General features: G+C 45.1%; 1 protein-coding gene across 4 annotated transcripts in view; it reads right to left on the reverse strand.

Moving 5' to 3' along the window:
• Positions 1–1,048: 1,048 nt before the first annotated feature.
• PRKCQ (protein kinase C theta) overlaps positions 1,049–24,809 on the reverse strand; it is a 186,106-nt gene continuing 162,345 nt past the window's right edge. For 3 of the 4 annotated variants that reach the window (XM_078450471.2, XM_078450470.2, XM_078450473.2), the window contains 5 exons: positions 24,156–24,294; positions 12,623–12,811; positions 8,194–8,286; positions 4,520–4,648; positions 1,049–1,770 (listed from right to left, as the gene is read on the reverse strand). In XM_078450471.2, coding sequence (XP_078306597.1) covers positions 1,615–1,770; positions 4,520–4,648; positions 8,194–8,286; positions 12,623–12,811; positions 24,156–24,294 — 706 coding nt within the window. In that variant the 3' untranslated portion in view covers positions 1,049–1,614. The remainder of the gene's footprint in view (positions 1,771–4,519; positions 4,649–8,193; positions 8,287–12,622; positions 12,812–24,155; positions 24,295–24,809) is intronic. The other variant, XM_078450472.2, reaches the window with a different exon arrangement.

The following is a 24,809-nucleotide window of genomic DNA, read 5'->3' on the forward strand; positions in this document are numbered from 1 at the left end:
GATGGGCAGAGAGGCCTTGGAAGTGACGGGGGGGGGGGGGGGGAGGGGGTAGGAGGAAAGGGGCTCGTCAAGGGAGCAGTCGCAGGTGGAGGGGGCAAAAGGGGAAAGTGCTGGGTTGCAGTGATGATGGGCTCAAGATCAAAGGAGGGTCTTTCCCTTGTATAAAAAACTGCAGAAAGGTAGATGAGGACCTAGTGCATTGCACAAGGGCCAGCAGGAAGGTAGTTCTGAGAGGAAGCAGTGCCTGGGGACAGATAGGAGGGCAGAGCTGGATCTGGGTGTTGGAGGAGTAGACGCAACATGTGTAGACCTGTAGCAACATGTGTGGGTCACTCCCAAGAGATCTCGTGGTGAAGGGAAAGAGGAACATAGTAACAGTAACTTAAAAGTTATGAGTCTCTCACTCTTTTGGGGACCTTTAGTGATTCCCCAAATTTCCAACATCAACTCAACGCGAGCGACACTTTGATGCCAACCATGACAAAACCAAGTTCTTGCGGGGACAAGTAGGGAATTAAACTATTAAGAGGCATCTTTCTTTCTTTCTTTCTTTTATTCCATTTTTACATATCCACCTCTGTCATTAAGTCACAATATTTTATCAAAATATACAAACAACACAGATCCTTAAAAATAGCTAGAATTGTCATCAAAGAAGATCGACTGCTACAAGTAGCATGCATGGGTCTTTTATTTTGACTAATGCCTAAAGGGAGACTTATGAGTCACGAAATCACCATCAAGGGTGTGATAAGAGATTGGTTTTCTTTTCTCTTGGAAGCACTATGCCCTTCTTGTTACAGCGTGAAAAGGATTGTAGTGAGTGGCTTCCACAATATTGAAATCAGCTGAGAGTGGGTGGATGGGGTGGTTCCACTGGCAGGAGTAAATGAGTCTATGTTGGCCTCTAAGTGTAATATCTATGTTGATAAGATAGCCAGAGTAGGTGTTTTATTAAACCACCTCAGCGACATGATCTCTTTTCACTTTCCGTTTTCCTCTTTCCCAAGAATTCCATGGCTAATCAGAATGAATGGATTTGTAAATCTCAAGTTACAAGCTATGTTTATTGTGAAGAATTCCCATAAAAACCTACCCAGGGCTTCCCCCATCACCATTTACACTTCCCCAGACGTGAACAGAATAAAACGGGTCACTGGCTACTTGTCTGTGGCTGAATGAAGCCCGCTTTCCCACCAGGCGACGCGCTGTTTCGGTCTCCAGAAGCCCGTGCTCACTGTGCCCCCTTCCGTCATCAAGTATTTCACCGATCAGCCGTTGGTGCCCACGCGAAGAGCCACAGTTTAGGGCAGTGTTAAGTTTTCAGATCTTTCACAGTGCGGAGGAGAACCCTCGTTCCAGTAAATAACTATGGTTAGTGATGACCTAACATCAGGGGTGGCCGCAGGAGAGGACGGGAGAGACACCGAAGGGCGTTGTAATGAGTGGAGCTGGGTTCTGCTGCAGATACAGAGTCAGCGGGGAGCTCGAAGGTCTCAGCCGGTGTTATTGAGTGTTTCTTTTCTTTTCCAAGGTGAAAAGGAATCCAAGGAGTGTCACTTGAACCAGTTCGCAGAGAGAAGGCAAAGTCCCTCGTGTGTCAGGGGAAGTGGTTCAGGATATCAACCTCTCCATCCCTGGGTTGATGAAGGAAAAGTTTCTGAACATATTCTGGTCCATACTGTTGATGAGGGTTCTGTCAGCAAATGACAGCCGGGGCTTCTCATTTAAGAACTCTTTGTCGAAATTGCTGCAGTCGTACGGTGATTTCTTGATCAGAGTTCGAGGGAGGGAGGAACAAAAGGAAGAAAATCAGCCACTGCATTAATTATCTTTCTCTTTGTTATCTAGGCTGTTATGGGTACATGACACTGCACGCTATCCGCATTGCAGATGAACTGAAGTAACACTTATAGATGGTCATAGGTGGATTCACGGAACATTCCTAAGATCCCGAGGCATTAGCTTGTCAATAGTACACTTAGATTCATGTAAAGGAATTTCATTATATACATCCAAGTAGGGTCTCGATTCTGGTTAATAGTTTACCTGAACCAGGATTGGCCACTTCTGAAAAAGAGGCGGGGCCAGATGTGACCTGTATCCTTTTAGTCTTTAGGGGGTAGCTGAGGGGGAAGAGGGGAGGGCTGGAGGATGGGAGTGGAGGGAAGGAGTTTTACAGATTATATATTCCTGTTCTTACATCAATATCCTTCACTACTGCTGGCTTCTCCACCCATGTTAATTTTATCATTAACCATCTTGGACCGTCTTCCATAGATCGATGGGGACAAACTCCCCTCGAGCCACCTAGCTCACCGGTGCCCGTGAGAAAAAAAAAAAAAAAAAAAGAAGGTAAAAACAAACACCTATTTATGAACACTGCTTAGTATGGTGTATAGTTCAGTTTTTTTTTTTTTAAATGATCAAAAGTCACCCTTATATATATGAGCATAACTAAAAGTCAGAGACTCTCCCTCCCCTCAAGGGGGCCCCGGGCTGGTGAAGCCAATGGCCTGTGGCCTCTGCCTACAGACAGCTGCTTGGACAACAGGTCAGGGAAATTCCTTCCTACTGGCAGAACTGGGAACTGTCCTGTAGGGAAAGTGTAGATCAAAAGTCTGATTGTTAGATGGACACTATCAAGTCAATTGTAATGTACTGTGAAACTTGAGGCATGAGTTACATTGTTCTGATGAGTGAAACTAGGTAAAAAAAAATCATTTTAGCACAAATTATTAACCCACGTATTAGGGATGGTGCTGGTCCAAACAGTAAGTGCTAGAGACCAGCCTGTGGAACCCTTAGCGCGTCCCCAGAGCTTGGGACAATGGTGTGTCCTAGGAACACACTCACTTCGTCCTCCCCGCTCCTGATGAATAGCAGTAGCTGTTTTCTAGAGCGAGGCACTCTGCTTCGGGATCCACGACCCTGTGCCATTTCCACGCAAGAGACGGAGGAGATCGTTTATATCCATACTGACCAGGGACGGGTAGAGCTGGCATATCTATCATTTGTCTTACCCTTTAAAACAGCTATTTATTGAGGGGCGCCTGGGTGGCTGAGGTGGTCACACATCCCACTTTGGCTCAGGTCATGATCTCACGGTGCGTGGGTGCGGGCCCCGTGTCGGAATCTGTGCTGACAGCTCGGAGCCTGGAGCCTGCTTCCCATTCTGGGTCTCCCTCTCTCTGTCCCTCCCCCACTTCCTCTCACAAGCAAATAAAAACATTTAAAAATTAAAACAAAACAAAACACTCATGTCTTGGCAAAATGTCACCACTGGTAAAAGCCAGGCAAAGTGCTGGGGCGCCTGAGTGGCTCAGTCGGTTGAGATCCAACTTCGGCTCAGGTCATGATCTGGTGGTTCGTGGGTTCGAGCCCCGCGTCGGGGCTCTGTGCTGACAGCTCGGAGCCTGGAGCCTGCTTTGGATTCTGTGCCTCCCTCCCTGTCTGCCCCTCCCCTGCTCACACACTCTCTCTCTCTCAAAAACAAACAAACATTAAAAAAATTAAAAAAAACCCCAAAAACTATTTATTGTAAAAACTGTAGTAAAATATACCTAACCTAAAAGTGACCATCTGAATGATTTTTAGGAGTACGGTTCGGTGGCTGTGTGCAGTCACGCTTACCAACATCTGTCTGCAGAGCTTTTTCATTTTAACTGCACTTTACTTTTTTGTAAGTTTACTTATTTTTAGAGCGTGTGCGTGCATGTGAGTGGGGGAGGGGCAGCGAGGGAGAGAGAGAATCCCAAGCAGGGTCCGAGCTGTCAGTGCAGAGCCTGACCTGGGGCTTCACACGGGGCCCGATCTCATGAACCGTGAAATCATGACCTGAACCGTAATAGAGAGTTGGATGCTTAACCCACTGAGCCCCCGGGGCGTCCCTTCTTTACTTTGTCTTCGCTTTATGGTGGTTCTGCACATGGACAGGTCATTGTGCCTTTTCTCATGGAGGTTAGTGACTTTCACTAGTGAGCATACACCTGGGAATTTAGAGACTTGTCTCTTCCTCAGCCCCAATGTACTTTTTCCTTAAACCAAGTAACACTGAACGATTGCCGTTAGGGAATACAGTTAACGTGAACCAGTTGCAAACGTCAGGCAAATTTTAATAAATAGCCACGGAAAAGAGGGTTGCAAGATCCCCCCCATACACGTTTGGGTCACAGAATCTGTGACCGTGGGGCACGGATGCATCCTGTGCAAAAGCGCCGTATCTCCTCAGAGAGCCACCTGGCACATGCAGGTTACGTCTGAGGCATGCGCCCAGGAATTCATTTTTCATGCAGGTACATTTTCATCGCACAGGTTAGATATTGCAAAACAAGAGTAACATCCCCCCTGCACCCCATCCCCCCCCACTCCCAGCCAGGTAACCTGAATTACGGTTAAGGAAGCTCTTTCCTCCAAGAACTGCACCCCGGAGGGAAGGTAGGGGCTCAAGCAGGGGTGAGGGGCAGGCAGGCAGCCCGGGAGCCAAGCTGGAACCAAATGGTCCTGGGAGGGTCCTTACCACTTTAGGCCGGAACGGTGGGTCAATCTCCTTCCTTTCAAGCTCTTCCCAGTTGATCTCCCGGAACAAAGGATGCTGGCGGATGTCTCCCCTCACTCCTAGTCTCTTTTCAGGTTCCCTCACGAAGAGCTGAGAAGCGGCAGAAAGAAAACAGTTACTTCCCAGGGGACCAGCCGGTTAGCCTCAGACGAGGCTGCATTTCATAGTGTGTGAGGCTCAAGTCATGGGGATTTGACTCCACGAGGTAAAGACTGCTTTTTAAGGCTTTTCTAACCCGATTTTTCCACTCTCGAGTATCAACTGTTGTCTCCAAACTGGTGACAGCACTCTCCCTCAAATGAGCCTTCTGAATATTCCAGGGTCTGGGTTTTTGCTCCCTTGCTCCTGGCCCTAGAAATGCAGTCTCTTGAGTGATATAGACCGGTTTTGAAATCAGCTTTGCCTTGTATTGTTTACGGGACCTCTGGCAAGTTGCAGGAGTCTGAGTCTGTGTCCTCCCCTGTAAAGTGAATGAGGTATCCTTCCCGCAGGGCGGTTCTGTGCGTGAGATGAAATCACACACACACACACGCACACACATGTGCACACGCACGTATGCAGTGATTCGTGGTCTGTAAAACCCAACAACAGAGAATAAGTGATCAATTTATTTGTTGCTGGGTTGACCGCCCATTAATTGACTTTGATTTCCTACAAAGCTGCCTTCAAAGGATAACAGTGTTGCTTTGATGATATCCTACAAACTAGTCCCTGACGGTCAGCTTTGGATAAGGCGTCTGAGTAGTGAGAATCATTTCTGCTTCCTGCAAACCCGCTGGTAAAGTAATACTTAATTCAAATCCTCTCTAATGACCTCTGGTCTGTTACAGATATATTTTCTTCTTTGCACTGTTCCTTCTCCTGTTACTATGAGGTCACGCTGAACCTTGGCCAGGACAGGAAAGGAGCTCGGCAACTCTTCAAACTCCAACACAACGGGTCAAGGGCAGTACGGAATAGGAGAGTCCAAACACGAGACCTGGGGAGTCACGGGTCCCAAGTGCCTGAAATAGTTACCCCTTTTTATCCCGCAGCTCGATGTTTGTTTATAGAGTAACTTCTAGCTGTAGGGTGTTCATAAGGACACCGTGGGGTCTCTGAAACAGGGATATTCCACGAGGCTCTGGCAGGACCGGACCTCCGGTAACAACTAAATTACAGAGATCTCTTGCTTTTATCTCTTGTAAGAATAGCCAGTCTGTGTGTTTCCAAACACTGCCTTACTTATGTTACCTTCCTACTTGAAAATCTTCACAGGCTCTACCGAAAGGCCCCCCAAAAACCCAAAACCAAAAGAAGAAAAAAAACACAACGTGCGCGGTAGCAAAGTGGAGATTTTTTTTCTTCTTTTTAAAAATCATGGTAATCTTTTTAAAAGTCCAGGTGGAATACCCATGTAACCAGCTAGTGCAGCCACACAGTCAGCTGTCCCACTTTACCATACGGTGGCGGCTGAGGTCTCTCGATGGAAACTTGATGTTCCAAAGCTCCGTTAGAAAACCACCAACATGAGGCTGTCACCCAAGAGACTTCCTACCCACGTGGCCTTGTGCAAGTTTTCCGCGTCTCCATTTCCTCCCCTGGAGAATGCAGGGTGAGGCAAGGTCATCTCTATGCCCTGGTGAGTCCTAACATCCTCTGAGCCTGGCTGGTCATCCCAGGCTCTCTGTGGCCTCTGCGGACACACATCCTTCTGTCCCCACTGTAACCCTCTCTTCTGTCCAGACATGTCTACTCACTGAATATGCCACCTGCCTTTCCCACCTCTGTCCTTCGCTATGGACATCTCCATCTCGTGAGGAGATACGTCTCCCCACATTTTGCCATTTCCTTCACCTCAGCTTTCAATCCCAGCCCATCACTCAGGGTTCAGCTTATGCCCCTTCTTCTTTGTGAAGCTTTCTTTGACTCCCTCAACTCCTGGTGAGCCCTCCCTGCCCTTCAACTCATACTCATTGTCATATGGTCGGTTCCGTGACTTATTCCAACCAGCGTTGAGAGTCAGGAGTAGTGCCAGATGCCTCCGCCGTATCGGCCTGACTTTGAAGACAGATTCTAAAAGCAGAGATCACTGTCCCAATCGTCAGTTAAGGACACGGGGGCTCAGAGTAGCTAAATAACTTGCTCAAGATCACAGGTCTAGCCAGGGGTAGAGCCCAAATTATAAACAGCCTCTTTAGTCTCTCCTCTGGGCTCCGTAGGACATCTGAATATCTTCCCTTCGTTAAAGAAGGTATCTATCTGTCTACCATTTTTAATAGTATTTTGTTAACGTTTTTATTTTTGAGAGAGAGAGAGAGAGAGAGGCAGAGAGAGGGAGACACAGAATCCAAAGCAGGTTCCAGGCTCTGAGCTGTCAGCACAGAGCCCGACGCGGGGCTCCAACTCAGGAACGAATGAGATCATGACCTGAGCCAAAGTCAGATGCTCAACCGACTGAGCCACCCGGTTGCCCCAAGAGTATTTTTAAGAGTAATTTTTTTTTAGTAGAGTGTAAGCTATGGAGGGCAAACACCACTTATGTTTCTCTTTCTTACAGAACCTAGCACAGTGCTGTGCACAAAGTAGATGCACGATAAATGTTTGTTAAATAAGTGAGCAAGTTGTCTTTCTACTTTATTACATGCAGACCATAGATCTTCAGTCCTCACCTTCTGCCAGAATCTTGTCTTCAGCATATATAACGGCACATAGAAAAGGCACCAAGTTCACAGTAAAATTTTTCTTCTGTAGACTCGAACACCAATGTAGGCCAACAGATGGAAAAGCAGACTGATTCTTTAGAAGCAGAGGGAATAAGTGACTTCCCTAGAAACGATCATCACACCTTACCGGCCCCTACTTTTTAAGGACGTTTTCACGAAACAAGAGAGAGAAGGTGGGAGTGTCTCTAGCTCACGTAGTTATAATGAAAGGCTTTACTGAATACAGTGAGAAGTAATTGCCCTATGCCAAGTGCGGACCATGCTGTTTCCTGTTGGATTTTTCCAGGACCATGTGTCGTTTGTACCTAGAGCATCCTGACAGAGCCTTCTGAGACCGGCCCATGTACCTGTGAAATTTAAAAAAATATACTTTCAAAGATAAAATATGTAATGAGAATATAACATGACCTCATGTTCGAGACTCAGATTTCTTTCCCGTCCTGCACAAGAGTGAGTTACTGTCTTCTGTCCCCTGCATCAAAGCACGCCCCCCCCCCCCCCCTTCCAGGTCTGGTGACCTTGCAGGAGGCCGTCGGCTCTGTGCTGGAGAACTGCACCAAGGGACTCCGTGTTCATGAAGAAAGACTTGCTTTTGTTCATAGAAGCTGTCAGAGGGCGGTTTACATTAACAGGAAACAGCACACCTCGTACACGAATGGCCAGGATGTAGCTGTCGTTTGTTTGAATTTACTCGACTGTCTGGGCTGGTGAGCCGTGCTGGGCGGCTGAGGAGGGCCACCAGTGCTTAGCCCCTGTCCCTGGAGAGGGGTCTTCTCCCCTCTTCATTCCCTGTGCAGATACATCTTTCTACAGAAGGGATAGGTGCTTCTGTTTGGGATCTTTCGTTTTCCGCCCGTTTCCAAACAAATGGACAGGACATCCCGGATGAATACATGAGGGAGAAAGGGGTGTTTCTTTTCAAGACTCAACTGAACAGCGGTGTCCCAGTTGCAATTCATGATGCAGCACGGCCTCTTCTGCGCAGTTGTTCAGTACACTACCTGCATCTATGTGCTGTGAGGACTAAAGGGAATAGAGAGTGATATTGATGCAGCTGTTGTAACAGATTCCTTTTTTTTTTTTTTTTTTAGAGGACTCATTACTTCTGGGTTTTACATTATAATTCTCTACAGGAAGTTTCTCAGAAATGATGCTACCTTTGATTTTTGCAGAAAACGGAACTCAAGGATGAGGGGGGCAGTGGGACCAAAGTTATAGAGCAAACCAGGAGGAGAGATGGAACTAGAAGCCGTGTTCTTGTCAGCAAATTGCACGAGGAAACTAATTTTTATCAGCCTTACTTCTAGAACATGGCAGAGGACTACCTTCCTTGTGGGGCAAGGAGATGGAATTTTTACCAACACCTATGGGAAAGGATAAGCCCGGTCTCCTCCACGTGGATCTAAGACCTCTTTCTCCAACGAGTCCCACTCTCTCCCACTTTTTATTCTTACTTGTCTTGGTTTCTGCTCTGTTCAGCCAGATTTATTTCCTATTCTTCTAGCAAATCTTTTTCCCGCTATTGAAAGTGCACATGATTTTGGTTTTGGTATTTGCTGGCATTAACCCTCAGATTTTATTTTGTTCTTAAACTTTTTATTTTGAAACAATCACAGCGTCTTAGTCTTCTTGGGCTGCTACGACAAAATGACACGGACTGAGTGGTGCCTTAAACAACAGACACTTAATTTTCACAGTTCTGGAGTCTGGAAGTCCAAGATCAAGGTGCCTGTGTGGGCACTTTCTGGCGAGGACCCTCTTTTTGGCGGGTAGGTGGCCGCCTTCTTGCTGTGTCCTCATATGGCCTTCCTCTGGTGCATGCACTTGGAGGGGGGGATAGCTCTCTCTTCCTCTTTTTATAAGGGCACTCGTCCACTGTGGTGACCCCACCCCAATTATGTCATCTCTGCCTCATTATGTCCCAAAGGCCTCATCATTTTGGGGGTTAGGGCTTCAACATAGGATTTGGGGCCGGCACATTCAGTCCATACATATCAATTCACAGGATGTTAAAAGCTAGTACAGGTGTCCTGTGTCCCTGTCACCTAGCTTCCCCTAATGCCTACGTCTTTTATAATTATAGAACGACACCAAAAGCAGGAGGCCAGCATTGATACAATGTGTGTGTCTAGTTCTCTGTCATTTTATCCCATGCATAGATTTGGGTAACCGCCGTGCACACAAGGTACAGACCCGTCCTGTCAACAGAAAGCTGTCCCTTGGGATCCCCCTCTACAGTCGCTGTCCTGCCTCCACTCTCCCCAGCCCCCACTGCCACTAATCTGATTTCCATCTCCACGCTGCCCTTTGGAGAAGGTTACACAAGTGGACTCACAGTATGTGACCCTTGGAGACTGGCCTTTTTTCACTCCGCACAACACCCTTGCGACCCACCCAGGTTGTTTTGTAGATCGATAACCGTTCCTTCCTTTTTCTTGCTGAGTAATATTCCTTGTTTGTGTCTTGTCATTTTTCCTCTCTACCTGGAACTGATCCTTCTTCCCACGCCGTCTCTCTCTCCTGTGAAAAACCGTCACTTCCAGCATTTACTTCTGATGAACTCCACCTGGCCCCGTGACTCCTTCACCCTCCCTCCTGGCCGTGAGCCCCCCCAACATCCCAAGGCGGCACTGGGTTTGGAAGCATAGCTGTTGAGCTTTCGCGGAACATCAAGGGGTAAAGGTGGATCGCCTCCAGGCAGCCCCCGAGCTGTTTCCTTATTCCCTTCTGGGGGGTTTCGTTGGCCCAGGCCTTTTCAGTGCACCCCCACACTACGAGACTGAAGCGTGTCCCCTCAAAAGTCACGCATCGAAGCCCTGCCCCCCATGCGAGTGAACTTGCAGGAAACAAGTAATTACGGTTAAATGAGGTCATGTGGGTGGGAGCCCGATCCAATAGGATTAGAGTCCTTATAAGAGGAAACAGCAGCGAGCTCTTCGCCCGTGTGTGAGTGAAGATGCGGCAAGGAGGCACCTGTCTGCAAGGCAGGAAGAAAGCCTTCGCCAGAAACCGACCTTGCTGGACCTTGCCTTTGGACTCCCAGCCTCCGGAACTGTAAGTAAATTTGTTGGGTGAGCCCCTCAGTCTGTGATATTTTGTTACAGCAGCTGGAGCCAACTAATCATACCTCACCTTGAGCCCACGTGGCCAGTCCGTGTACAACCCAAGCAGCAACTGTAACAATGTCTCAACTTGCCTTTGCGTAAAGCAACACTGCTTCCATCCCAATCCTGATAATTTTTACTGTTGTCATCTTCTTAACTGGTTAATTTTGAAATCAGCTTTCATTTTATAGGTGTGTTGTTCAGTCATTGGAAGTGTGTTTAATGGGTCATTCCGAGAGTTTTCTAGGTTTGTGCTTTCTTTGGATAACAGAAACAGAAAGCTGAGTTGAAGTGGCTCAGACTTGCAATGCAGTTGCCTCAGCATCTCAGACTCTGGACAAGTTGCCGGTCGTATTAGAGCAGGAGAAGTGGGTGCCCTTTAAATCCAGGTAGTTCGTGAGAAAAAAGTAGACTTGTGAAACAAGATGGGCCTGGTAATTGTTTTTAGATTTAAAATCCACTGGGGCGCCTGGGTGGCTCAGTCAGTTAAGCATCCAACTTCGGCTTGGGTCATGATCTCACTGTTTGTGGGTTCAAGCCCCGCGTCGGGCTCTGTGCTGACAGCTCAGAGCCTGGAGCCTGCTTCGGATTCTGGGTCTCCCTCTGTCTCTGCCCCTCCCCTGCTCATGCTCTCTCTCTCTCTCTCTCTCAAAAATAAATAAATGTTAAAAAAACGCTTAAAATCCACCGAGAGCTTCTAATGTTGAAAGGTCTTACTCTTTGCTCCCCCCCTTTCAATATAAAGACAGCAAGACTGAAAATTATTTTCCTAAATGATTTTTAAAGCCAGCTGAGATAGGAGATGCCCAAATTCAACACACCTGTGTTCTCGGTTCACTTCTTTTAGATTTGTTCGCTTCCTGATCACCTCGGTGTATCTCCTTGATCCAAAAAGTTGCTGGGACAGCTCAGTGAGTGCTGGTCATTGTCATTATATGTAAGAGCACGTTGCACTACCGTGACTTATTTTTTGTACTCACACTGTGGGTGTTAATTTGCGTCCTCAACAGAAGGAAACCAGGACTCTGCCTATAACCCCAATCTTTAATGATGGCTCTCAGGTGCTGCTTAGGTCTCTTCATTGGCTTTCCCTGGGAGCTCCTGGTTCATGGCAAGTGATTCTTAGAGCCCGGTTTCCATCTGTAACACACTCCATTCTCCCCTGAGCCTGGACTGTCGTGGACCGGGGTGTGAGTCTTGCTTTGATGGCGAATTCTGCAGGGATGGTGACAGTCTGAATTCTGAGTTACAGGGTGAAAGATGCATCAGTGTTTCCAGTGGGCATGAGAAGGGGATGTGATCTGCAGCATTTTAAATACTGCTGAAAGGGCCCTCTCAGGCAGTGAGCAGTGAGGGTCTCTGTGAGATGGGAGTCTGGTATAGAATCTAGGCCAGGGAACGGGCTAAACAAATGGCCTGTGTGTCAAGGGCTTTGGCCAAGAACATCCCCGGTGACCAGTTCTTACTTCCAAAAGACCTACTAGGATGTCTCACAGAAGTTCTGGCTTTCACAAACCACCAGACTCCAAGCATGAAGCCACCCAGCCATTAAAGAACAACGGTTTCTCCTTCTGACTCCTCTGTCCTCTCCCTGCTTTAAACCTGGTCTGGTCTGCAGCAGAGACCCAAGAGCTGGAGAGGAAGAGAACAGGACACAGTTGGCCACAACATGACCACATTCCCTTCTCCCAAAGTGAGTGGCCACCAGCCCCGAATCTGACCGGAGAAGGGGGATTAAAAGTCTTGGCTTTAGAGGTCTGGTTGACTTGCTGACTTCTTTCACGGGCTGAACAGTTTTACCTTCTCACCTGAGACCGTGTTTTATGGCCTAGGGGTGATGTGAGGTTTGTGTTTGGCTGAAGAGTTGTGCATTCTGTCCAGGTGGGAAGGGGAAGATGAACTGGCCTGAGTAGGCTTAATGGGCATGATGGGAAACCAAAGGCTGAGTTTTAAGCTACAAACTGGGCTTGTCAGTGGGCCAATTTCCTCTCAAAGTCAGGGTTTCAAGAGTCATGGAACTGGTTCCTGGGCATTTCTTATGTAAACCAGGCACATGAACGTTTATCTTCTCATTTTGGTATCTAAGGCCCATCCTACTGGTGCCTCAGTTGAAATACATGGTGAGAATCCCATTTAAATCCAGTTCAAGATGACTATTGTTTACCACGTATAAATCAGAACCTAGAAATGAATGGGAGAACCGATCAGAATACCCAATACTAATTCTACAGAGTCTCCTTGGCTTCACTTCTTACCTTCACCAAAAGATCCTTCGCTTCTTTCTCAAGCCATCGGGGGTAAAAGGGATTGTCCATGCGGATGGAGTGGAAAAGCTCCTCTTCATCTTGCCCGTGGAAAGGTGACTGCCCAATCAGCATCTCATAGAGGAGAACACCGAAGGACCACCAGTCAACAGAATGGTTGTATTTCTGGCCCAGCAAGATCTGTGTGACCAAGAGGCAGAGGCATAATTAATGAACACGAGGTGGGTGAGCGAAAACCCTGCTTGAACTTTTCAAGGCCACTTAGTAAATAGTCGATGGCGACGACAGTATGTGGTTTTAACACCGATCACACTGAAAACTGTAGCTTTTGAGATGCTGACGGCAGAAATGAGTGAACAGTGCCCAAACTGAGCAAACAGTTTTTGGTTTTAATGTCTCCTTCCCCCGTGGCCTTAAGAGCAACCACTGGCCTGTGCCGTTAGCCTTCCTTTTCCCACCTGTGATGTGAGGACTTGGGTAGTCGATTCAGACCTAAGAAAGCTGGTGTGTGTGTGTGTGTGTGTGTGTGTGTGTATGCTGTTCTGTGACTAAACCAAACCCACGTGTTTTACTGAAGTCTGTCCTGAGACTTTGCATAAACTTTCAGTAGGTAATCACACCTCCAAAGAGGTCATCTCCCTAAATCCATCCTGTAAAGCCTCTCTGGCCACAGTTGTACAACTAAGGTGTCCCATCTGTGGTCGCCATTACAGAGTCAGAATTAGTGAGTGTGCTGAGAGAGACCAGGATAGCAGACTTCAGTTCCAGAAATTCTCTCTCTTAGAGTGATGTGCAGCTTAACAGCAGTGCTTTGAGTAGAACTGGTCTGGTCTGTCCTTTAGGGAAGTGGATTTAAAGTCTGGGATCTCACCTAACTTTTATTTTTCTAAAAAAGATTAAGCAGGGGAGAGGCAGAGAAAGGGGTAGGGGAGAGAATCAAGCAGGCTCTGCACTGTCAGCACAGAGCCTGACCAGGGTGGGGTGGGGGGGGGGTGGGGGGCCTCACACTCACAAACCACGAGATCATGACCTAAGTTGAAACCCAGAGTTGGATGCTTAACCAACTGAGCCACCCAGGCGCCCTCCACCTAACATTTTAAAAAGATTTCTACCCTTTCATCCATCTACTCTCCTGGCAGAAAAGACTGTATTCTGGGCTTTCAGTGGCTTCCTTGTTGAATGTTGAAAGGTAGAGAGTGTACCTGTGACTCTTGTCATCCTAGCAAACCAAGCTGTGACATTTTCCAGTGCCATGCGTGAGGTCCATCAGTGGCTGAATGGATAAGCGATATGATCTATACATACAGCGGAATATTATTCAGCCTTAAAACAGAATGAAATCCTGACACGTGATCCAACCTAGATAAACCTTGAGGACATTGTGCTAAATGAAAGAAGCCAGACTTGAAAAGACAAATACTGTATGAATTCACTTGTATGAGGTCCCTAGAGGTGTCTGATTTATAAGGACAGAAAGTGGGACAGTGGTTGCTGAGGGTTTGGGGAAAATGGGTGGTTGTTGAATGGCTATAGAGTTTCAGTTGTGCCTGATTAAAAAAAAAAAAAATTCCAGAGATTCGTTGCACAACAATGCGAATATACTTAACACGACTGAATAACACTCTTAGAATGGTTAGATAGTATATTTCATGGTATGTATATTTTACAATGAAAACCAGTACCTAGTAGGAACACAATAACAATTTGTTAAATGGCGAAGAGAAGAAAACCCTTGTGTCTCATGCCTGCTGCTCCCAGGATGGGGGTGGGGACAAGATGCTTTATTACCAAAATGGAGAAGTGAGGATAGTATTGAAGCGCTAAATTAAAAAGCGAGGCTGGGACCCTCTGGGGATGGCCATCGTTTCCACGCTGGCTGCATTTTAAGACCTAGCTCAGTCCCCTGTGTGTGAGCACATACACATAAACACACAGGTCATTTTACTATTAGCGGTCTCCATTTGAAATGGAATGTCTTCTTACGTGGGCCTGTGGAATATATGGTACAGTTGCAGCAATGGCGGCCTTAGGAAAGAAAAACGATGTTACATTCTAGACATTCTAGCGTTTGTAGTAAAGCTGCATGTCTCGATGCTGGTGATCCTTTGATACAGTGGGCTAGTGTGCATGTCTGCTGCCTCTGAACGCCACCCCACTCCAGGTCTGTCCTTGGGGAATGAGCTACGTGTGGTCTGAGGCTCGGGAATATGGTAGAAGTATCTCCCAACACAAGAGTTGATAAACCACAACGAACCCGTGATGGCCATACAAAATGTTGTGGGTTCTACTTCTGGCTTAGTCCCCCTAATGTATAGTTTGGGGCAGATTCCTTCACCCTCTCTGGGTCTCATTTGTTAAAAAAAAGCGGTGATATCATCTGGCTGACTTACTACTGGGTTATCGTGCGAATCCAGTGAAAAGCAGGGAACATGCAGGGCTTTGTCCTATGGAAATGACTGCATGTTCTACGATAACTATCCATCTTGATCAACTGGCACCCGTTGGTGAAAATAAAGATCAAGTTGCAAACAGAATTTTGCAATCTGCCACTGACTTCCAGCATACAACTGCTAGCCAGTATCCTTAATAAAGTTAACTTCAAAGTTTAGAGAAGATGGATTATTCCTTAGGGAAAAGTTTAAAAGTAGATACAGAGAGAGTGATAAAGATGTACACACACACACACACACACACACACACACACACACACACACACACACACACACACAACTCCGTTTAGGTGAATTTGCCTCAAATGGGGACTGGTTCACACACAATTCCCAAGTTCTGTCACAAGGGGGAGCCCAAAGCAACCAGAAACTGCTCTGAGCATCCTGTCTTTCTAAACTTCATTTGGAAGGACAGATGAAAAGAAATTTGGAGGACAGGAGGCAGCTGTGGTGGAAATTAAGTCTTCTAGTGCTAGGTGATGTTCATAAAGAATTCCTCGTAAGTTAGGAAGAAGCAAAATGCAGAGTGACATTGCCTGAACAGAAAATTTGCAGAAGTATGCTGACACGTGTTAGGTATCTGTGTCTTATTTATAAGAATTCCTGAGGTAGGTCCTGGGACCCCTGTTTAATAAAGGACAGGGATTGGACTTCAGGAGGTTGCTGTCTTATTTAAGATCTAGTTAGGGAGCTGAAGCTATGTTCTGAACCCTGCTCCTTGGGAGATTTTTGCTACATAATGTTCCTTTTATCTTTAATGTCCCATGGATTAAATCTCAACCTAACAAGGTCATGCTCACACTGTCTACATTTCTAAAGAAACTGGTAGGGAAACACTGGCTGAAGCAGCCCCTTTTTCTGTCTCAACCCCTGCTGCCTTTTTAAAAATACTTATTTTGAGAGAGAGAGAATGAGCAGGGGAGAGGCAATGAAACAGAGAGAGAGAGAGAGAGAGAGAGAGAGCGAGTGCGTGAGTGTCCCAAACAGATTCCGTAGCACAGATCCCAACAGGGCTCGATCTCACAAACTGTGAGATCATGACCTGAGCCAAAATCAAGAGTTGGATGCTTAACTGACTGAACCACCCAGGTGCCCTTGTTTCAGCCCCTGCTGCCTTCATATGGCCTCATCCTCTTTTGTCCTGTTCCCTCCCCCCATCTTTACTCAAATAATTCAGATACTAAAGACGTTGCCACTTTATGTCAGAGTCTCTCTCTCCAACGGTGAAAGTTATCATCGGCAACTGCATCTTCCTGGTAGAGCTAGTGAGTTACATCTCTGTAAAGCTCACTGTGTTGGTGTGTGGTCATAGTTTACTAGGTGACCAGCCAGTCCCTTTATAGTGTTGGTCCCCAAGTGACTCCTGGTCTCTCCAGGGAGCTGCTTCCATGTATTGGAATCCCACATGGAATTACTAAGTGGCTTAGCGAGTAGGGTGTTTAACTGTTTCCCTAGTCTTGTCAAAACGGGCTTGGACCTCCGGTTACATGTTAGACCCTTGGTCCTACAACTGGAAGACACAGGGAGCCATTGAGTTTCATGTCTTAGGAGACATGGAATGGGGACATTCCCTGGCTGTGGGGAGTGCGGTCTGTATTTTTGTGCGTCATTCCTGAGGCCACTCTGAAGTGCATTTACTTCTGTAATTCGGGTTCTCCCATCAAGAGATACTGGCATCTGCCAGGTGGGCTCCATGGCCCTTGTCCTGCTCTGTGCTCCTGTGTGTTTCTAATGACTTGCCTGGTCTCACTGGCTTTCTGTTTGCCACAGAGTCCCTTCCCTAGAGATAACAACCGAATACATATAAAACCAGTACTAAGCAGCATATACTTAGAAACACAATAAGGGAAAGTTAAATTATTAAGGCTCGGAGGCAGGAGAGCACAACTTTTTTTTAAAAATATTTTTTTAAGTTTATTTTTGAGAGACAGATGCAAACATATAAGAAAATGGCAGCAGAGAGGTCTCTCTTGCTCTCAGTACAAGTTCTTGGTCACCTACATTATAAGGAAGCTAAAAGAGTGTCATTAGTCATGACAAGAACTTAGCTAAAAAAAGGTCAGATGTATCAAAGACCTTGTTTTGAATTACGGAATGATTTGAATTACAACCTCCATTGTCAACAACGAACCTTGCCTAAAATACGTATTGTAAAGTCTAAGTGATACTGTGCCTTTGTGAGCTATCCTTTCCAACTATGATGGCCAGTGAAACCAAGAAGTAAAAAGCTAATCAGACCTTTGAATCTGAGTCCTAGAGTGTTCAACCAAGATCTTAAGTTATTTAATCTCATTATTTGAACAAAGCATAAACTATCAATAAACAATAAAATTTAGTTACTTAAAATAATTGCAGGGGTGCTGGGTGGCTCAGTCAGTTAAGTGTCTGACTTCGGCTCAGGTCATGATCTCACAGTTCATGAGTTCAAGCCTTGTGTCGGGCTCTGTGCTGGCCGCTCAGAGCCTGGAGCCTACTTCGGATCCTGTGTCTCCGTCTCTCTCTCTGCTCCTTCCCTGCTCATGCTCTCTCTCTCTCTTTCAAAAATATTTAAAAAATTTTTTTAAAAATTGTATATTTTATTTTAATTTCAACCTGACTGTATCCTTCTATATGCATATTTTATAATATACAGACTATATTAGTTGGCAATAGTGTGTGAGATTCATATACAATATACATATACTGAGGATGCTTTTTTTAACTAATGAGGGAGCATCTCTTACAAAAATTTGGAACTATGTAGAAGGTAAACTGGCAGTTGGATGGTGACAAAGAGGAAAGCCAGAGGGTGTCCCCAGCGTCCAGACAAGAGCTGCTCAGGGCCTGGAGTAGGGTAGCGGAGGAAGTGGGGGAAGGAACTGGAGAAGCATTGGGGGTCCAACCAAAGGGACTCAGAGAATCAAGGAATAATCAAGGGTGATTCTTAATGCAGTCACAAGATCAGGGAGGGGAAAGAATAGATGTCTCTGAGGGCTATATCTAGAACTTCTTGGTGTTTGGATAGGGGAAGGGTAAGAAGGAAAGAAAGAAAACTCAATTACTCTGGATTTCTGGTGAGGTTAGTAGGTGGAGGAGTGTGTGATTTACTAAGAAAGAGATGAAGGGAAAGGGGGTGGTGGGCGGAGCAGGTTCAACAGAGAAAGTGAGTTGGAGACCTGTTATGTTTGAATGGCCTGTGACCGCAGAAGCAAGAAGTTTGGGCTGGCCATATTGATCTTGGAGTTATAACCATAGTCTTAAATTAATTATTGCTCATGGAGAATGTGTAGTAAGAAGACAGCATGGTGGAAGGTGAGAGACAGAAGATGCAGAGAGAGAAGTCAGTCGCTAACACTAAATTCTGGAAGATGCAGAAGCAGACAGGAAAGTCAAAGGCCATAATTTCTGGTTGACCGGTGGCCAGTCTTGCATTTAAACAAGGTTCAGTCAGACATAGGGTATCAGAATGGATACAAAAACAAGACCCATCTATTTGCTGTCTACAAGAGACTCATTTTAGACCTGAGGACACCTTCAGATTGAAAGTGAGGGGATGGAGAACTATTTATCATGCTACTGGAAGCCAAAAGAAAGCTGGCGTAGCCATACTTATATCAGACAAACTAGACTTTAAATTAAAGGCTGTAACAAGAGATGAAGAAGGGCATTATATAATAATTACAGGGTCTATCCATCAGGAAGAGCTAACAATTATAAATGTCTATGTGCCGAATACGGGAGCCCCCAAATACATAAAACAATTACTGACAAACATAAGCAACCTTATTGATAAGAATGTGGTAATTGCAGGGGACTTTAACACTCCACTTACAGAAATGGATAGATCATCTAGACACACGGTCAATAAAGAAACAAGGGCCCTGAATGATACATTGGATCACATGGACTTGACAGATATATTTAGAACTCTGCATCCCAAAGCAACAGAATATACTTTCTTCTCGAGTGCACATGGAACATTCTCCAAGATAGATCACATACTGGGTCACAAAACAGCCCTTCATAAGTATACAAGAATTGAGATCATACCATGCATACTTTCAGACCACAATGCTATGAAGCTTGAAATCAACCACAGGAAAAAGTCTGGAAAACCTCCAAAAGCATGGAGGTTAAAGAACACCCTACTAACGAATGAGTGGGTCAACCAGGAAATTAGAGAAGAAATTAAAAAATATATGGAAACAAACGAAAATGAAAATACAACAATCCAAACGCTTTGGGATGCAGTGAAGGCAGTCCTGAGAGGAAAATACATTGCAATCCAGGCCTATCTCAAGAAACAAGAAAAATCCCAAATACAAAATCTAACAGCACACCTAAAGGAAATAGAAGCAGAACAGCAAAGACAGCCTAAACCCAGCAGAAGAAGAGAAATAATAAAGATCAGACCAGAAATAAACAATATAGAATCTAAAAAAACTGTAGAGCAGATCAATGAAACCAAGAGTTGGTTTTTTGAAAAAATAAACAAAATTGATAAACCTCTAGCCAGGCTTCTCAAAAAGAAAAGGGAGATGACCCAAATAGATAAAATCATGAATGAAAATGGAATGATTACAACCAATCCCTCAGAGATACAAGCAATTATCAGGGAATACTATGAAAAATTATATGCCAAAAAACTGGACAACCTGGAAGAAATGGACAAATTCCTAAACACCCACACGCTTCCAAAACTCAATCGGGAGGAAATCGAAACTTGAACAGACCCATAACGAGCGAAGAAATTGAATCAGTTATCAAAAATCTCCCAACAAATAAGAGTCCAGGACCAGATGGCTTCCCAGGGGAGTTCTACCAGACATTTAAAGCAGAGATAATACCTATCCTTCTCAAGCTATTCCAAGAAATAGAAAGGGAAGGAAAACTTCCAGACTCATTCTATGAAGCCAGTATTACTTTGATTCCTAAACCAGACAGAGACCCAGTAAAAAAAAAGAGAACTACAGGCCAATATCCCCGATGAATATGGATGCAAAAATTCTCAATAAGATACTAGCAAATCGAATTCAACAGCATATAAAAAAATCATTCTCCATGATCAAGTGGGATTCATTCCTGGGATGCAGGGCTGGTTCAACATTTGCAAATCAACCAACGTGATACATCACATTAATAAAAGAAAAGATAAGAACCATATGATCCTGTCAATCGATGCAGAAAAGGCATTTGACAAAATTCAGCACCCTTTCTTAATAAAAACCCTCGAGAAAGTCGGGATAGAAGGAACATACTTAAACATCATAAAAGCCATTTATGAAAAGCCCACAGCTAACATCATCCTCAATGGGGAAAAACTGAGAGTTTTTTCCCTGAGATCAGGAACATGACAGGGATGTTTATGGATGTCTCACCGCTGTTGTTTAACATAGTGTTGGAAGTTCTAGCATCAGCAATCAGACAACAAAAGGAAATCAAAGGCATCAAAATTGGCAAAGATGAAGTTAAGCTTTCACTTTTTGCAGATGACATATTATACATGGAAAATCCGATAGACTCCACCAGAAGTCTGCTAGAACTGATACATGAATTTAGCAAAGTTGCAGGTTACAAAATCAGTGTACAGAAATCAGTTGCATTCTTATACACTAATAATGAAGCAACAGAAAGACAAAGAAACGGATCCCATTCACAATTGCGCCAAGAAGCATAAAATACCTAGGAATAAATCTAACCAAAGATGTAAAAGATATGTATGCTGAAAACTATAGAAAGCTTATGAAGGAAATTGAAGAAGATATAAAGAAGTGGAAAAACATTCCATGCTCATGGATTGGAAGAATAAATATTGTCAAAATGTCAATACTACCCAAAGCTATCTACACATTCAATGCAATCCCAATCAAAATTGCACCGGCATTCCTCTCGAAGCTAGAACAAGCAATCCTAAAATTCATATGGAACCACAAAAGGCCCCGAATAGCCAAAGTAATTTTGAAGAAGACCAAAGCAGGAGGCATCATAATCCCAGACTTTAGCCTCTACTACAAAGCTGTAATCATCAAGACAGCATGGTATTGGCCCAAAAACAGACACATAGACCAATGGAATAGAATAGGAACCCCAGAACTAGACCCACAAACGTATGGCCAACTAATCTTTGACAAAGCAGGAAAGAACATCCAATGGAAAAAAGACAGTCTCTTTAACAAATGGTGCTGGGAGAACTGGACAGCAACATGCAGAAGGTTGAAACTAGACACTTTCTCACACCATTCACAAAAATAAACTCAAAATGGACAAAGGACCTGAATGTGAGACAGGAAACCATCAAAACCCTAGAGGAGAAAGCAGGAAAAGACCTCTCTGACCTCAGTCGTAGCAACTTCTTACTTGACACATCTCCAAAGACAAGGGAATTAAAAGCAAAAGTGAACTACTGGGTCCTCATGAAGATAAAAAGCTTCTGCACAGCAAAGGAAACAACCAACAAAAGTAAAAGGCAACCAACGGAATGGGAAAAGATATTTGCAAATGACATATAGGACAAAGGGCTAGTATCCAAAATCTATAAAGAGCTCCCCAAACTCCACACCCGAAAAACAAATAACCCAGTGAAGAAATGGGCAGAACACATGAATAGACACTTCTCTAAAGAAGACATCTGGATGGCCAACAGGCACATGAAAAGATGCTCAACGCCGCTCCTCATCAGGGAAATACAAATCAAAACCACACTCAGATATCACCCAGGAGACTATAGATGTTGGAGAGGATGTGGAGAAATGGGAACCCTCTTGCACTGTTGGTAGGAATGCAAATTGGTGCAGCCACTCTGGAAAACAGTGTGGAGGTTCCTCAAAAAATTAAAAATAGACCTACCCTATGACCCAGCAGTAGCACTGCTAGGAATTTACCCAAGGGATACAGGAGTGCTGATGCACAGGGGCACTTGTACCCCAATGTTTATAGCAGCACTCTCAACAATAGCCAAATTATGGAAAGAGCCTAAATGTCCATCAACTGATGAATGGATAAAGAAATTGTGGTTTATATACACAATGGAGTACTACGTGGCAATGAGAAAGAATGAAATCTGGCCCTTTGTAGCAACGTGGATGGAACTGGAGAGTGTGATGCTAAGTGAAATAAGCCAATCAGAGAAAGACAGATACCATATGTTTTCACTCTTATGTGGATTCTGAGAAACTTAACAGAACCCGTGGGGGAGGGGAAGGAAAAAAAAAAAGAGGTTAGAGTGGGAGAGAGCCAAAGCATAAGAGACTCTTAAAAACTGAGAACAGGGGTGCCTGGGTGGCTCAGTCGGTTAAGCGTCCGACTTCGGCTCAGGTCACGATCTCACAGTCCGTGAGTTCGAGCCCCACGTCGGGCTCAGAGCCTGGAGCCTGCTTCACATTCTGTGTCTCCCCCTCTCTCTGCTCCTCCCCTGTTCATGCTCTGTCTCTCTCTGTCTCAAAAATAAATAAACATTAAAAAAAACAACAAAAAAAACCTGAGAACAAACTGAGGGTTGATGGGGGGTGGGAGGGAAGGGAAGGTGGGTGATGGCTATTGAGGAGGGCACCTTTTGGGATGAGCACTGGGTGTTGTATGGAAACCAATTTGACAATAAATTTCATATATTGAAAAAAAAACCAAGGTTCAGTCAAAATTAAATACCAAATAAGCACAGGACAAAGCCACATATTTCTTAAACTCAGGGCACCACAATTACGCTCTTGATGACAGATGTGCTAATTTTTTGCCCAGGAAATCAGAAGTCCATCCCTATCAAACCACCATCCCCCTTTATGAATTTATTAATAGTCATTCATTCATTCTTCCCACCTGAGGGGAAGTTGTATTAGCAACTTAATGCACCAATCCCTGTGCTCAGTCATTGGATATAAAAGTGAATAAGAATCTATGAAAAGTGAATCTACACATGAGATCACATGGCACAGAACTGGACACACACTGTACCAATATCCATTCCCTGATTTTGGTGTGCCATAATTATAGGAGATGTAGCCACTGGGGGAAATGGGTGGAGGGTATATATCGGTGACACTTCTGTACTATTTTTGCAACTTCTTGTGAATCTATAATGATTTCAAACTAGTACAGAGATTTTATTTTAATTTTTAAATTTTTTTTAATGTTTATTTTTGAGAGAGAGCACAAGTAGGGGAGGGGCAGAGGGAGAGGGAGACACAGAATCTGAAGCAGGCTCCAGGCTTCGAGCTGTCAGCACAGAGCCCGACATGGGGCTCAAACCCGGAGATGGTGAGATCATGACTTGAGCCAAAGTCAGACACTTAAGTGAGCCATCCAGGTGCCCCATAGTACAGAGATTTAAAAAAGTGGATCGCTTGACTTTAGAGCAATTATTCACTGGTGCGTGGAGATTGAGATAAAAAGCAATGAAGAAGGTCCAGGTGGTAAGGGGGTGTCCAACCTCCCTCAGGTGGGCAGCTGGGGAGGACTCCATAACAAGGGGGGCACATGGGTAGAGTAGGAATGATGAATGCCTTCTGAGCAAATGCCATTCTTCTAAGGGCTCAGAATATGAGAACTATACCTCTCTCTCTCTTTTTTTTTTAAACTTCCATAGGCTCGCCCATTTTAGACTTACAATAACATGGGACATAAATATCTCATTTGACAGAAGAGGGGTTGCGGGTCACTAGACTCTAGCAATCTCTCCAAGGTCACACAATGGCAGCTTGGAAACCACAGTTCGGGTTTTTCTAGTCCCAAGATGAAACCACTTGACTTATTCAGGTGGATACTTCTGAGCCTGTTCAGTGTCCACCTGGTTCTTCCCCATCATTTCCTCTGTTTGGTCTGAGTGGAGTGAATACAGTTTGAGTCTGTGGTGGGGAGGAGTCCTAGCTGAGGAGGACATGTTGAATGGGAGACCACCCCCCCGCCCCTCTGCCATTCAGTAATAACACAGTCCCCGTGTGCGGCTGCATTCATGAAATACTAAGAAAAACAGATACAAATACTGACACAAACTACTTTAACTCTTCTGATTTTTGGGGACAGGAAGAAGCAGTGGCACTTGGCCAGGGATGTGTAGAGCTGGGCAGGCGCCCACGCACTCCCATCCCGCAGCACATCCGTACCTCCGGGGCAATGTAGTCCGGGGTCCCGCAGAAAGTGTTTGTCTTGGCATCTCCTAACATGTTCTCCTTGCACATTCCAAAGTCTGCTATTTTGATGTGTCCATCTTTGTCTAACAGGATATTATCAAGCTTCAGATCTCTGGAAAACACAAGCAAAGCAACATCTCACGGTGATACATACGTTTTTTGTTAAAATAGAATTGCCACGTGAGGGGAGGTCACTTGTCACATCACAGCCTGAGGTCATCAGGGGAACATGCTTGCTGGTCCTCCTCTCCCTTTCAGCCCTGTTCTTCAGTCTCCAGCTCTGCCCATGGGCTCACTGCCGTCTCCTAGGTCTTTCCTCCTTGACAAGCATCTCGTGCTCTGGGACTTCACCAATAGTCCTTCTTGGCCCAGGCCAGTCTTCTTGGGACTGGCACTGACAGACTTTGGTCCCCCCACCCATGCCCAGTAAAGCACTTGGTGCATCTCTGGAGCTATGTGTGGATGGCTGCATGGGTGGTGGAATGGATAATGTAATGGGTAGGTGATGGGGAGTCTCTCCAGTGTAGCATCCTTCAGTTTTAAGGGGCCTTCAAGAAACAATATTGGGATATAAAGGACAGCTAGTTGTGAAATAAATGTCTTTAGGGGTTCGTAGTTGGGAATGTG

Source organism: Panthera onca, chromosome B4 (assembly GCF_046562875.1).
Source record: "Panthera onca isolate mPanOnc1 chromosome B4, mPanOnc1 haplotype 2, whole genome shotgun sequence".
Taxonomy (NCBI): Eukaryota; Metazoa; Chordata; class Mammalia; order Carnivora; family Felidae; genus Panthera; species Panthera onca.